Source organism: Pinus tabuliformis, chromosome 8 (assembly GCF_031772625.1).
Source record: "Pinus tabuliformis cultivar Carrire ecotype Pingquan chromosome 8, CPIR1, whole genome shotgun sequence".
Taxonomy (NCBI): Eukaryota; Viridiplantae; Streptophyta; class Pinopsida; order Pinales; family Pinaceae; genus Pinus; species Pinus tabuliformis.
This window is the reverse complement of record NC_142294.1, coordinates 1,474,151,618-1,474,168,198: the sequence shown is the minus strand read 5'-3', so window position 1 is coordinate 1,474,168,198 and position 16,581 is coordinate 1,474,151,618. Positions and strand designations below refer to the sequence as shown.

General features: G+C 33.5%; 1 protein-coding gene across 1 annotated transcript; it reads right to left on the bottom strand.

The window, feature by feature from the left end:
• Positions 1-11,496: 11,496 nt before the first annotated feature.
• On the bottom strand, positions 11,497-12,881 carry LOC149241367 (nonsense-mediated mRNA decay factor SMG7-like). The gene is made up of 4 exons (XM_089370525.1): positions 12,834-12,881; positions 12,598-12,717; positions 12,305-12,411; positions 11,497-12,190 (listed from the first exon to the last, which is right to left on the bottom strand). Exons 1-4 carry the CDS (start codon positions 12,879-12,881, stop codon positions 11,497-11,499), a joined length of 969 nt encoding a protein of 322 aa, XP_089226651.1.
• Between the last annotated feature and the right edge of the window lie 3,700 nt (positions 12,882-16,581).

Sequence of the window (16,581 nt, the reverse complement as noted above, 5' to 3'; positions counted from 1 at the left end):
TAAGTCAACTTATCTTAGTCAATTGTTACAAGTTGCTATAAGAAAAGAATTACAATTTAATTCAAGGACAAATTAAATTGGAATTTATAGATTCTAATTTTAACATTACTTGTTGCTATTTTCAACACCCCCTCTCAAAAAAAAAGGAATCCAACTCTATCCTGATCCTGAAACATACATTTTTCTACATGCCACACTTCTCTCTAGTGTTGTTGCTACATGAACTCCTGAAATTGAAAAAAAAACATCCAACCTGAATCAATATGATGCATCTATCACCAAAGTCTCTGATTAATACTAGCTCTACCTCTATCGACTAAAAACTATGTGCTTCTGCTAGCTCTACCTATATGCACTATTGTCAAATCTACTTTGTTCTCTCCTGTATCTGACTACTGCTAGCCTCTACCTCTGTCACTTTGATATATGATTGCATCAACCACCACTAACCCATCTTGCTACTATGTACTGTGGGCCCTCGTAACAAGGTATGATCCATGAGACAAAACCTCTCAATGGACCCTACCCAGATTTCTTCCCTCTTGGGACTAATACTTCACATTGCCACACCTCTCATTTGGAGGTATGGTTGCACATGCTCCCTCTGTCCACTTGGCTTGAAATTTCCCCTGAATAGAGGTATCTACTTGAGTGGATGCATCAACTCGGTCTCCTCTCTGCTTCTCCAATTGTGGTTGCTCTACAACTTTCTAAGACTACTTCTTAGGTTACTTCTTCTCTGTTGATTAGATCTCTCCACTTGGTCTCCTCTCTACTTCTCCAATTTTGGATGCTCCACAATTGTCTGAGACTGCTTCTGAGGATTCCTCTGGGGCTTCATGTTGAGAGGTAATTCAGTATCCCTCTCAACCACCAATTCTCTAACCTTTTCCTTTCTCCTCAAGGCTTAGAATGCATGTTTTACCTCAAGAGAATAGAGGTTCTTGACTCGTACACTAATTTATTTCACCTGTCCCATGGAAATGTGTCTAAGGAAAACCTTTCCCTTAATAAAAATCAAATCACATCTATGGTCTTCCAATACCACAATGGAAACAAGATACTTCTTTAGTCCTATAACATACATCACACTTGTGATTCTGAGAAAGGATCCTGACTCCCTCTCGAAGGTAACTATATCGATCCTGGTAGCATTATACCTCTTGTTATCTCCAAACTCTATGTTCTACTTGAGGTCTTTCTCCTCAAAATCACTAAAGATATTTCTATTCACCGTCATATGGAACAAGGCACTACCCTCAAGATACCACATTCTTCCCATTACAGTGCTGGCCATGCATGCAATGAGAGTGAAATCAAGTTTGAATTGTTAAGTTAGGGCTTCACCTGTTGTGACTAATGTAGGCTCCTTCTTGCTTACTTTCTTCTGTGGGAAATTCTTGGCATAGTGCTCATGCTCAGGACAGTGAAAACACTTGATTTTAGATAAGTCCATCTTCTTGCCACCCACCTCACCTTGGGACTTATTTCCCTTGTATTTATTTCCTTTTCTCACTAATGCAAAGTTGCGTTCCACTTCTTTGGAACAGGTCCCATCTCTGGTGTTACATTGGAACTCTTCTTGTACCAAATCTAACCACATTCGTTCCCAATATTGTAGCTTCTCCCTCCCATTGACAGAGTCCTGATAATTGTGCCAAATCTCGGGAAGTCCTAGTAGAGCTAGGCTCACCATATCATCTTTGACAACAGTAATCCTGACACTTCCAAGTTCATCTCGACAATGGGTGAACTTGGTTAAGTAATTCAGAATCAAGTCGCCCTTCTCCATCTTGATCTTTCTATTTTAGTGCCAACTTCCTATGGTCACTATTATTCTGAAATAGGTCCTTCAACGCCTTCCACATTGAGTATGGAGTTTCCTTGCCATGGATACTTGACACAATGTGATCTCGAACTCCATCAAGGATAATCTGCCTCATGCTTGACACACACTTTCTCCATTTAGCCAGATCTTTAGCATCCGATATTAGAGGCTTAGGAATGTCTTAGTTAATGGATTCCTTGAGGCCATTGTCTTCCAACACTACTTCCATCATGTGCCTTCCAGGCTATGTAATTTGAGCTACCATCCAAGGCATACTCAAGTCTGAAACCGCAAAAAGTCACATTGCCGACTCTGAAGTATGAACTACAAATTTAATTTTCACTTGCACAAGAAAATCAAAATCTCCTCTTTTGGAAGCCTTCAACTTGACCAATAGTGACTGCTTGGCCCGACACTCACTTGTGTTGTGAGTGGAGCTCTTATGGAACTCACACAAATTTTCCATGTCCTTTTTCTTCGTGGTGTTTTTATTTTCTTGCGGCTTCGACGGGTTCTCCTAGTTCTCCCCACCTTGGATTTGGCCTTTTCTTTGTGGTTTGGGGGTGCATTTTCCTTACTTCGAATTTGCAGATCCAAAGTCTCTCTTATTATAAACTTCTACTTAATATTGAAATCATATCGGTATGTTTGCCGAGCGATATGTCTAGGAACTCGATCTCATCCTGGATGTACTTGTGTAGACAGCCACAACACTTGAGAACAAAATTCCGCTCTGAATATGTGGTACCCAACTTAGTGAAGAGGGTATGAAAAACATTTGTGAACTATAGAACATCTTGATCCCTTCCCTGCAGTAGCATGGTCCACTTTATTTATTTATCTTCATAGCTCCCAACAAGGTAGTATTGTTCGTTAATGGAAACTTGAAAAGAATCCCATGTGGGTGCGACTGGAAATAGTGAGGATTCCTTGTCGTCCTTTTGTTCATAGTAGGTTTTCCACTAGTATTTGATATGAGGGACATATTCGAGAATTGAAAAACTAAACTTTTCCTGATTGGAAAATTCATGAACTGAAAAATATCCTTGCAAAGGGATCATGCTCACACCATATTCTAATCATGAATGTGGGATCTCATCGAATAAACAAAAACAAAACCAAACCAGGGCTTCTAGAGGCCAAACCAACTCAACCCTCAACCATAATGATTCCACCTCTACGACTAGACATCAATAATACAAACCATATCAGTCTCTACCCAAGTTTTCCAAGGCTCCAGGAAACAATAACTCAACCCACAACCTTATAGGGCTCCAAATGGTTTGTCCAACCTATCTCAATGGACTAGTAACTCAACCCACCAAGGGCTCTAGAGCATTTGCCCCAACCTAGGCTCCAAGAGTAGTAACTCAACCCAAGTTGTTCTAGGGCTTCCAGATCATTTGTTTCAACCCACAGCCATAAGGAACTTGAGCACCATTCATCAAAACAATAATTGGAAAAAACCACAACACCGTGACTATCAAGGAAATGGAAAGGAAAGGCTAAAACCACTGTTAATCTAGGAAAATTGCCATGCCAATGACAACAAATAACCAAAAAATCACATGCATATACCATTCATCCATAAATCAAAAAGGAAATCAAACATGAAACTTATTACGCACAAAGAAATAGAGTTGTAATTTCTAATCGAATTGTTCCCTTGCACTTTACTACTTTCCTTTTCCTTCTTTCTCCAATCCAAGTGAATGCTAAAGTGCTCCAAGCATCCTCCAAGAATGCTCCAAAATTTTTCTAAGTATGCAAGAGTATGAGAGAATGTGAGAATGAAAGAGAAATCCAAAACTAAAACTATTGAAAAGCTATGAACTGGTCCTTAGAATCCTTTTTATCATTGAGGCCTCTAATTTCTTCATTTTCCTTCATTTTTCCTTCAATTTCCAACTCATGCAAATATGTGTCTCTTCAGCTTCCTTTTCTCTTATTTTACTTTATTTCACAAATAAAATGACAATTAATGCCACTTTTCCTTTACCAATTCCTTTCTCAATTTCTGTAGCCATTAATTAACCACGGTGATACCCATCACTATGTTTTTCCCAAAATTCATCTTGGCATATGTGTCCCATGACCTCGGTCTTATTTTATTTACATAAAAAAGTCAACCAGGGGTTTTTACAAAGAAATATACTTTATATAGAATAACATGTATAATCGAAGAATACTTTTCTAAATAAGTCTAAGATGGTTGGAAACTTAAGGATGTATTTCCACACTCCACCCAACCATAGGCTAACTACATTTCAACCTTTCTTTTATCTAACCACTCTCAAGCTAGATACCAGTTCTAAGGGATTCACTTACACAAGGGAGGTTTACATTATTGGTTTGCTCATCTACTAATATTTCTACCACGTATACAATATTAGATGATAGAGTCTTAAATATAGTAAGGACAAATAGTACCCATAGTCACATAGCGCAAGCTCAAGATTCCCAAGCACCGACTACAAGTAAAAACTTGATAATTAACCCATGCCTTCCCCCAATCAACTATTTCATACATCCACCACTATGAACATTGCCTTGATTTACTCTTTAATTCCTCTTGATAGTAGTTGGGACTAGTGTATACCAACAAGTGAGAACTCAAGATGAATCCCCAAAATCTCTTGAATACCTTCTCTCCCTACTATGCTTGCATTGTCTGTTTTTTTCCCATCCTCTCTAACATTATCTCCTCTTATTTACCTTTGAGTCCTTTAATATTCCTACGTGCAAGTGCGTCTCTTCCTTCACTTCATGTTCCAACATGAAAATTCCATGCTTTCCTCTTTATAATCCCATATTTTTGAGGTCTCAGATGGCAGCTTGCCACTTTCTCTCTCTTCAAGTACATCTAGACCTATTCACTGCATGCAATAGCTATCCAATGGGGAAAAAATAGGTGTAAACCATCGATACGCCATTGGTAACTGCATATTTTAATTTAGATGGTAGGGAATCACTAGTTTAAGTAATATATATGGGTATCAATCTCCCCTTACACCAGATATCCATAAGGCTATCCAAACTTTAGTTGCATTAATTGAATAACAATAATTACTATATTTTTAACTAGAGTTCCATTCAATCATGGTCCTTCCATGTTGGAACTACAATTACAACCATCATTACAATAAGTAGGGCTACAATAAGGGGATGTTACATGAGAGTTACCGTCAATTTTATGTTAAATATAGTTTGGAAACTATATGCTAAAACCCTGAGTTCATTTTTCTCACAAGGCATCAAGAATATGGCTAGGGGTGATTGGTTGTGAGAAAAACTACAGTGTAGCTTTGCCTATGGTTGGTTGGAGGGTGGCTCATGTTTCTTCAATTCCAGATTCTCTTTTTCTAAATTAGATAAATACTTCTATGCTTGGTAAATGAAATTGATGATTTCAACCATATATGTATGAAATCATAGCATTTGAAACTATTTATTCTAAAACAAATTCCTTTTTTAATTATATTTGTTTGTGAAAAATAAACATATGGAGGATATGAATTCTATTACTGGTAAAATTGCTACTTATTTTCCTAACTATGATTAAGGAAATTGAATTGATTTGGCTAATATTTTCTTCTTAGTAGAGATTGTTTTAATAAATTTTCCAATTCCTTGGTTTGATCTGTGCATGCATGCCTCGCTTATTAATTGCGTGATGCATTTTCTTTAATTTTCACTGTAGACCATAAATCCAAAATTTATCCTTTGATTTAAAGAGATTTTAAGTGTGAAAATGAAATTGAGGAAGAGTTTTGGGGTCATTCTTGGAGTTTGGATGTGGATGTCAAAATGTGATTTATGGGGCAAACTAGTTATCGTGGAATTTTCACTCTAATTTTTATGAGGTTTCATAACATGAAATTTGTATTATGATGATGGGAAATATTATTGATCATATATTTCAACTTTCATACATTTTTTTGTTATACTTTTCAATATATGATTTAAAGAATTTGAGCTTCCTGAATGTTTCTTCAAATAAGCCATCTTGAAATTTTCACTATAACTTTTATTCTGATAGGTTTCCAACACTAAAACTTAGATCACAATGAAGAGAAATATCGCTAAACATATGTTTCTATTTTCACATATTTATTTACTATAATTTTGGTTATTTTCTCTAAGGAGGATGAGTATCTTGAATGCTCTTGAAATAAGGAATAAAACATAGCAGCATTGTATTTCTGATATAGCTTTTATTTTTTAAGATTTCAGACCTAAAAGTTGGATGAGATAGAGAATATATCTCAAGGTACTTGTGGTAGAATTTTTTAATCTTGGTTTGTTATAATTTCATAAATACACCCTAAGTAAGTTGGTCTCTTGAATGCTCTTGAAATTAGAACTAATTGTTGTCTTAGCAGATCACAAAAAAAATAAAAATTGATGCACCATATCCTTAATCAGGCTCTAATGGATTAGGTTCGAGAAAAATGTGATGCCCATAGCCCTAATGAAGGAATGAGAGTTGGGTGTGTGAAAACATTATATGTAGGTTACCTCTCCAATAAGGATCAAAATCTATAAGTTGGCACCATGGAAATTTCCAAACTAGAGGATGCAGTGGAGCCTGACTCTCTAGAGTTCCATATTTAACATTATTTAATCCAAGCTTCCACTATTATTTGTGGAATTTCTTGATGGAATTTGTCTATTTTATCCTTGTACTCTTCTCTTTGAAAGGAAGTGTTTGATAGAAACTTGGTCCTTATATGTACTGAGATAACATAGAAAATTAAGAAACAACTAACACATAAGATTTCATTTGTATTGTCACAATTTTTTTCACTTTGTAATGAAAGTGGGGTGATAAAACATGACATGATTTTTATCAAGGAAAACAATATGCATGTTTATATCTTTTGAAAATAAAGGTTTTCTTCTTTTTAATGTGTGTGTGTGTGTGTGTTTAATGGTAACACCTTATAAGAAAACCACTTGACCTAGATTTATGTCAAAGGATTAATATTTAGGGTTGTGATTAATACTTTGAATAATAATATTCAATTAAATGAGTGGATATAAATGAATATTTAAGTATAGTACAATTAGTAGTGTTTTTGTTTTTGTAAACTATTATTGAATTTCCATTACTCAAAAAAGGAGAATTGCATGATCATTCACCAATCCATACACTATAATAGACCAAACTAGGGGAGCATAAGAGTCATCCCAAAATTCACTACTAACAGTAACATAAGTAGAACATGTTGATTTCAACATTGAAACACATTACCTAGATAAACACACGATGGGGCTACCATTGAATAAGAGGCATAGAACTATGTTTCACATGTACAACAAATAAACAAATGCATATGAACATAACTAAAACCAAGAACATGATCAGAACCAAAGACATAGGAGTAGCGCTCGAAACTCACCAAGATTATGCACAACAAACCAAGACAATGATAAAACTAAACAAGAATGCCAAGATACATTTCCTCTAGCACCTTGTAATCACATCAAAGAACTAGGACATGCACCTTAAACTAACACAACCCACCATGACCGAACATAATTGTACCTATTTGAAAATACCCTTGCACAATTGAGTGCCATCAGAGACACATCTAATTTCCAAAGTGAGAGCACTGTAGAGAGCCCATGAATATCATCACTAAGGTTGAAGATAATGTGAACCCAAAAATAAGAGCATGAAAGGTTTAATTAAGACTTCATTTACCCTCTAGCATCCAAAACTTGAAAATCCAAATAATAACTTCAACAGTGCTAGTAAAAAAATAACAAAATTTCAGCCAAAAGCATATTAACCAAGAAAATTAACCTTGGTCAAAGGAGATAACAGTAAATTCTTGAGCACTATCCATAGGAGGATCAGTTAGATCCCTAGGAGGGTTATTCAAGTCACCATATGCTCAAACAGAAACTAGATAAGTCTCCACCCTCGACAATGTAGAATCCACATCATTGAGACGTAAACATATATTATGTAACATAATATTAACATCTTCCAACCCATAAAATAAATTATATTGTTCAACCTGTTTATATTTAAAGATCATATGAAGCAATGTATCCATTTGTTGATGCAAAGCGAGACAGTACAAGAAATGCCACATCTTCTTTGGAAATCTATCAAGGTCCATAATCCTTTTGAATTTTTCCACTAATATCTGAAGATCAAAATTAGAATGGTAGGGGCAGTCCTCCTTTTCTCTTTCCTCAAATAGAAGAATTTACCTCCTAACCTTAATAGGAATGGAATCAAAGAAGTGTCCACAAAATCGAATGAAGAATTCCTTGTTCTCTTAACACCAACATTTATAAACCCACCCCTCCTACTCATCATATGTTGGTGAGGTGCCATAACGTTTGTAACGGGAGAACAAACAAGATAGGAACATAAACCATGACCTTCGAAAAAAGAAGTGAAACACATAATAACCCCTTGCAATCGAAACCTTAGAGCCAATAGATTGTGCCCCCCAAAATAAAGACAGGAGACCAAACTCTACCAAATAGCCCAATTTAGGGTAGACCAAAGACATAGAGTGACAGAACCCCTGGGAAAAAAGAAAATAGAGAAAGAACCTAGAACCCAATGACACTAGATCACTCATAGAATTGTGCAATTCACTAAATTTTGGGACTATCAAAGATGACAAAGTATTCCTAAAGAAAAATAGAGAGACAAATGGCACCTTGAAGGGAACCAAAATAACAATGAACAAATCTAACACCTAGATACCATTGCCCAAAAATTTAAGCAAAATATGATTATGACCCAAAGAAAACAAGAGTATTCCCTAGCTAAAATCTCATAACAAACACTGGAATTGTAGAAAATTGGCACATCAAGCCCTAACCTTTCAAGATAAAAAGATGACCAGAAATAGAGCCCAAGTAATGACAAATAGAGACTAAAGTTAGAGTGTATGTTGATATAACTTTCTTCAAATAAGAAACTCTTCTATCCCACACCAAGACAATCACTAAACTAGAAGGAAAGTAGTCTTACCAACATGAAAATTACCCAAAACAATCAACAGAAGCACACCATACTAGGTGAAGGAAGACGAGAACACAACCTCAACTCATTTCCTATGAGCAACGTATGTCCACCACCAGAGAGAATTAAGCCTAGGTTTAAAACACTCGATGTCATAGTGCACCTCCCAATGCTATGTTGTGATACTTTGCCACACTATAATAAGGAAAGAGACACTTCCTCTAAACAGACATGTCTGAGTTATTATTGAGTGAATATTCAGTTAGCTGGTGTGGCACTGAGGATGCACTGGTGCACTAACTCACTACTAAACCTCTACTAGCTCCTCCAACAGTTAGAACTAGTTTAACTGACTATAACTCAATTAGACTGAGTTATCTAAATACAACTCCAATAAGCTCAATCTAGACCCCTAAAATTTAGGGATCACACTTACATGACTCCTGATAGACTTCCAACTCGAATTTCCTAAGCTAACTAAGTCTACTTATCTTAGTTAATTGTTACAAGTTTCTATGAGAAAAGAATTACAATTTAATTCAAGGACAAATTAAATTGGAATTTCTAGATGTTGTTTTTAACATTTCTTGTTGCCATTTTTAACACTTCATCTCAAAAAGAAAGGAATTCAAATCTATCCCAATCCCAAACCTTTGGAATGTTCTACATTCAACACTTCTCTCTTGTGTTATTACTACATCAACTCGTGAAACTAAAAGAAAAAAACATCCAACCTAAATCAATATGATGCGTCTATCACCAAGGTCTCTAACTGTTACTAGCTCTGCCTCTGTCAACTGAAAATTGTACGCTTCTATTGACTCTACCTATCTGCACTATTTTCAAATCTACTTTGTGCTTTCCTATATCTGCACTATTTTCAAAACTACTTCCATCTTGTCTTTCCAGGCTATGTAATTTGAGTTGTCATTCAAGGCATACTCAATTCTCAAACCTTAATCTACTTTACTATTTACAGTAGAAACAAAAAATGATCGATGAAAACAATAAGTAGAAAGAGGAAGAATATCAATCTCTGGGGAAAGAAAGTGCTCAAAACCTTGACTACCTATATTACATTACCCAAAATATCTGAGAAGAAAATACAATGATTATTCCTCCTGAACAGTTTTTGCACAAGTATAATATAACTCTCTGCCTCCCAACCTAGCTCAAGCCAATAATTAGCCCTTCACTTGTACTAATATTTCGGCTTCTTCTTTCCCAATATTCTCAAATCTATCTTCATAAAGTTACACTAATATAAGATGTTAATTTAATTTCGATAATGAGTTCTACCTTTACTCCCTTTATGTATTTCCCCACCTTTATTTCTTATATGAATCAATGTACATCTATAGCAAACTCACCATCCCGTAGCAGAAACATTGCGCATTTTAAATGATGACATTGGGCTTTAGATAGTATGGATTAGTTTGGATTATTGTGTGAAAACTTAAAATTGGCTTGGGTATTCCTAGTTTAATATGATAATGTATATATAAAGTGGTGTCCATTTTTGTAATATTCTATATTTACCAATAATACCAAATATTAAGAAACAAGAAAACCATTAAAATGATGTAACGATGTGAAATATTCATCATAGAAAAGAAAAAAATTAACTTTTCAAAACATAGATTATTAAAAATCAATATAATCCAACACTTATCGAGTATAATAATAATGTGTATTTATGATTTCTCATAAATAATATTAAACACTAATTTTTAAAGAGAAACATTAAGTACATTTACCACTAACCATACCAAAGATATTGAGAAACAAAAAAAAAATCTTAAAATTAAATAAAACCACAAAATATTTTACTAGTTATGGAAAGGATTCATAATTAACCTTTGAAGTGAAATACAAAATACATTTACTAGTAACAATACCAAAATGATTGGGAAACAAAATACATAGTCCAACACTTATCCAGTATAATAATAATCATGTGTATTTATAATTCATAATAACTAATATTAAACACTAAACTTGAAAGTGAAATATTAAATACGTTTACTACTAACAATACAAAATATATTCGTAAATAAACAATATAAATGGACCCTTAAAGTAAAATAACATTAGCAAATATTCTACTAGTTATAAAATAATTCATGATAAAACTTCAAAGAAAAACACAAAATACATAAACCGTTAACAATACCAAAAATACTAAGAAACAAAAAATATTATAAATTGAACACTACTTCACATTTATTAAGAAAAAAATCACTTCACGAACCATATTTTATTACAAAACATAAAAATAATAATAATGTGTATTTATACTTTCTCATAACTAATTTTAAAATAGTTAATAAAATACTTATTATTATATTATTTCCTTTTAATTACATATTACATTTATTTCGCACATTAAACTAACCATATTAATATCAATTCTCAACAAACAACTTAAAACTCATTGAATAATGCCAAAAATCAACTATAGTCCTTCCTCACACATGTTTTCTTCCACATACCAAATCCATATTTCAACTCCATTTAAATATTCTATTCATATCACGTGACACATCACAAATATTTAACATTAGGTAGTTCATAGTCCTGGCTCACCCATGTTTTCTTTCCCATACCAAAAGGTCCAATAACCATGCTCTGTACATCCACCTGGATGTAATATTATTTTTAAAATTACCTATATTTATGCGACTACTTTCGTGTCTTTTGGAACACCTTGTAACTTTGATGTTTCACAATTCGGCAATGCCTTTCGAACCGCATCAACTATTCTTGCCATACGATTCTTGTTTTCGTCAGATCGGCAGGAAAGCACTCTTGATAATTTCAGCGCACGGCGAACTGGATCAAATGGGGCGTATCCTTGAAGCACTCTATCTTCCCATAGGGAAACACTATCCACTAACTTATTCTTATTTATGTAAGAAATCAAGATACCATCCTGGCCTTGCATGTTTTTTCCTGACAAGGTGCTGTTCAGAAATTTTTGGCAACCTATCCAGAAGATCTGTGTTAGCCTGCTTATCCACTGCCTTTCAACAGAGGATTCAACTTTCGCTATAATCATGTCAGGGCTGTACACATACCACTCTACAAAAGCGAGTAAAGCAGGCAACAAAGGAGTTGAAAAGACGTCTTTGACAGATGCACATATTTGCAAGAGGCGCGCCGCAAATTCAAATGTAACTAAAACCCCATATGTCCGCAATTGCGCAAAATGGAATCCAGGTTGCACTGACATCCTCTTATGAAGATGAACAACAAATATTAAAATCGAAATGATTCGTAATACATCCACTTCTGTTGTGCTCTTCGATATCAGAAATTCTTGGATACTATTAGCCACCGAAGGCCACACTTCATGGAAAGCCTCGAAGCTGATTTATCACAAGGCATACACTATTAAATATTTACCAATGTAGTCAAAGAATTTTGCCAGTAGAATGAATATTAAGGGAATTTGAAACAAATAGAAAGCCCAGATCTATTACTTTGGGAAAGTTGACAAACTATAAACCAATCGAATAAATCTGATGCAGAACTTCTTCTGAAACTCCATATTGGGCGTACTGCTAAGGAGTGCATAATCACGAGAATTCTGAAACAAAAATGGTTTCATCAATCTCATAACTCTATAATAAAATTTCTCTTCAAAGTAATCCCCTCTTTTTCAAACATGAATTCAAAAGTTAATTTTAAAGCTCTGGCATACAATAGAGATTTTAATTAAATGTCATTTACCCTAATGTATAGTAAACAAACAGAAATATAAATTCTTCCGTACCTTTAGATATAGTTGTACGACACCAAAATTTCTGGTCATATCATCATTCACATGCAATGTCGTAAATAGCGTGTACATCGCCAAGAGATCATTTCCACGTGCAGAAGCCAAAAGAGCAACCTAAACATGACATATAGACCGTTGGCTAGTTATGACGAAAAGATAACATTGATTCAGCTTTAAAAATGATTGGCTAGTGATGTAATTTATTAAAATAAATATGAGTTACTGAATACCTCGCTGTAGTGATCAAGAGCCTCCATTTGTCCACGGGTATACGACATTATGCTCTAATAACCCAGAAACTCCCGCCACCCAACAATGTAAGTCACAGCCTAAACTCGCCGCAACGCAATGCAAGTCGCAGCCAAAACTCTTAAAGAAAGGTGCAGGCACAATGATGATGGTAACCAACGCTATACCCAACCATTATATATATATTGTGATAAACGAGTGATAAATGAAGAGCCGACCTGCCCACACCGATCACGTTTAAGCAAAACCTAGATTCACACTTATGCTTGATGGATAAGTATCCCACCTTGAACGGATCAACGAGTGCATCAATGGATTGTGCGGAACATACGTTAATTTAATAATTTCTTGTGATTACTATTGTTAATATGTTTGGGGTTTTGGTTTTATTTTTTAGGTAAAGTGATGAAGGAAACTTGGTGTAGTTGATAAGATATATCTAAAAGAATCTCATCCCATTTAATGTTTAAGTAATTTCATTTTTACATTTTTAATATCTAATTAAAAAAATTATTTTAGTTTATAATGTATTTAGGTTTAGTTTATAATGTATTTCTGTTTAAAAAAATATTATATAATCTTAATACCTATTTAATAATTAGATTATAAAACTGAAACTTAGTTATTAATATATATTTTTATCACATTTTATTGGTTAATGGATTAAGTTATTTTTATTTTTTTAATTGTAGTTTTATATATGAGATACACACATCATGAATGTTGAGATATTTTCTGGTAAAAAATTATATAGGAAATTTTTCGTCAATGCATTTCAAACCATTTAGTGTGGTTCATCGTCACCACGAGATGAAGAATCAAATCATGGTACCAGATGAAATTGAGAGATCAATGTTGAAACGGTCACCATAAAACAACTAGTTTTGAAATTAATTATTACAATATTAAATTCGAAAAAAAAAAGACTTAGATTGAGTCAAAAATAATTAATTAAATTGGAAATGTTCTATGAGGTAATATTTTAATGTAAAAGTAAAATATTTATATTAATATATAAATAAATAAGACTTAAATTAAGTTGAGACTATTATTACGTCAAATATTTAGATTAGATTGAGTCAAATATTTATATTAAAATACCAAAAAAATAGGAATAAAATTAAGTTAAATTGGAATAGAATATTTCAAGTCAAAAAGTTTAAGATTAAAATAAGAATAAGAAAAAATCATTAATTATGGTCAAGCCTTAGAAAGTTCAAAACCAAAATTGTAAATGAGTTGTCTTTAGTGAGACTTTTTAGGCTTTTCGGTGTCGATAGAAAAATTTGAGGTGAAATCTTGATTTGTGTTAATTAAATTGGTTTTTTATTGTATATATGGATTCGGAACCTAAAAAACCCCTAAGGAACTTCGATTGTGCAAGGGTTACCCATCAAGCTTGTAATTTCAAATAATTCCTATCGGATTTTAGAGAAATTAGACCAGAAAAAGCCACAGGAAAAGCTTCCAAAAAATCACACTAAAGAGAACTCGATTGTAAATAACTATTTTTTTTGGCAAAAATAAAATAAAATAAGGCCATAAATTAAGAATAAAATATCCAAATTTAAATAATCCATAATAAAGCTATTAACAATATCATTAATTTCTGAACAACCTTCCCAACAACTAGTTTATAATTGTTATTTCCTAATGGCTAATTTCGGACATGGATACTTCTCTACTATTTAAACATTTGTGAAGATTGATTTTTTCACCTTTGTCCCGAGGATAAACCACATTAGTTGGTTCAAAACGTTGACCAAATTTTAAAAATGTGATTAACCCATAAGACAATACTACTATCAATATGGATCACAAAAGTCTATGATATAAAACTAAGTTAATCAATAAGTCTAGATGTAAAAAATAAAAATAAAAATATAAAGGTGGAGCATTCTCTTTTTATATATATAACGAATGGAAATAATATTAGTTGTAAATAAAAAAACTAAAATTATTGGTATTAACTCATAAACAAAATAGGAAAAAAATTGAATAGATAGGTAAAAAAATATAAAATAATAAAAATAAAAATAAAATTGAATAAAATAAATAGATAAAATAAAATAAAACTAACTATTATATATATATATATATATATATATATATATATATATATATATATATATATATATATATATATATATATATATAATAAACCAATGAATACATAAATGTTAAGAAGACAAGGCAGGGATCCAAAACCTACTAATACTCCAACCATCATCTCTATACAGATTTAAATGTCTCCTTTCAAATTCCAAGGCATCCCTAAACTTTCAGTGATGAAAATGATCAATCCTTGCAATGACCTTGAGTTCTTTAATGCAGTTGTGATGCCTAGTCTTCTTTGCATGTTTTGTCAAAACAGAGGAGCGAGACCTTCCATGTTTGATATCAGCCACGTGCTTATGAATCCTTTGATTAATCGAGTGACCAGTTTCACAAATGTATAGAGTTCCACAGAAGCATGGGATGACATAAACACCTTTCCCATCATTGGGGTTCACATGATCCTTTACTGATCTTAGGGAGATTCAGATTGTGTTTAGGGGCCTAAATGTCAAAGGAACCTTATGCTTCTTTAGGATCTTAGCTATCTTTTCAATGGTTCCTTGGATAAATGGAAGGTGTACCCCCGAAAACCAATCTCTTAGATCTTTTTTTAAGCCTAAATTTACAAAACACACTCAACATATTGAATGATATTTTTTTAATAGCCATAATTACTTTTATTTAAATGTAATAAATGTTATGTGGATGATTTTTCTCTTTATTAATGTTTCATTGTAGTCTAAATATATATTAGGGAAGTAATAGATTTACTTGCTCGCAACTCCTTAATCATGATCTTGGCTAATGTGCTTTTTGGTTGATTATGGATAATTGAATTTTAATCATAGTTGATAATAGTTAACCACAATCTACAACGGACAACCAAAATCACCCAAGGTGTTATATTGTTGACCATTCTCTACCTTCATTAACCATAGTCAACCTTACTGAAGAATTGTAGTGCCCCACTCTAGTTGATATGAGATATAAACATTGTTTGACTCATACATTATTCTTTGATGACATGAGTACAAGGATTTGGACTTTTAATGTATTTTGAGGAGATATGTATTCATGATATTACAAAATTTTAACTTCATTTTGATGATGATGATGTTGGTTATGACCTTTATATGTGATCGATATGATTCTTATTACATTGAAGTTATACCATGCTTGCCAACTTTTAATTACCATTTCCTAAGTGTGGAAGGAAAAGAGAACTTCGAAACAACCCATAACATGATCATTTGTGTCACATTATGATTTATATATTTATGTTTTGGATACTTGATATTGTGGTAGATAGTGTGCATGCTTGTTATAGACATTTTTGTGCCTTACAGCATTGAGCATGAAATGTCCATAATCTAAGGGATCCAAAGTCCCTAAACATGTTGTTCGTACCCCTAGAGGAACAAGGCTAACAAACCACAGCAATTCACAGAAGTTCTCCATCAGAAACTGCTCAAAAACAAGTCAATTCAGGATCAATTCAGTGGCTCCACTAGCTGTCTGCGCTGAATATCAAAGCCAACACTGGCTACCTGAACTGCAACGCAGGTAGAAGCACTAACAGGGTGCGTTGAGAGAGATTTGCCAAATGGCAAGTTCATTCCAAGAGGGGTCAAGACCCAGGAAGCTTCCAGAATCTTCCTCAATGACAATTGC

Excerpts from the sequence above, each read along its gene's own strand:
- LOC149241367 (XM_089370525.1), bottom strand. The coding sequence starts at position 12,881 with ATGTCGTATACCCGTGGACAAATGGAGGCTCTTGATCACTACAGCGAG. Across the intron at positions 12,718-12,833 it reads CTCTTGATCACTACAGCGAG|GTTGCTCTTTTGGCTTCTGC; the intron begins GTATTCAGTAAC and ends TGTCATGTTTAG. Across the intron at positions 12,412-12,597 it reads TCGTACAACTATATCTAAAG|AATTCTCGTGATTATGCACT; the intron begins GTACGGAAGAAT and ends TTTTTGTTTCAG.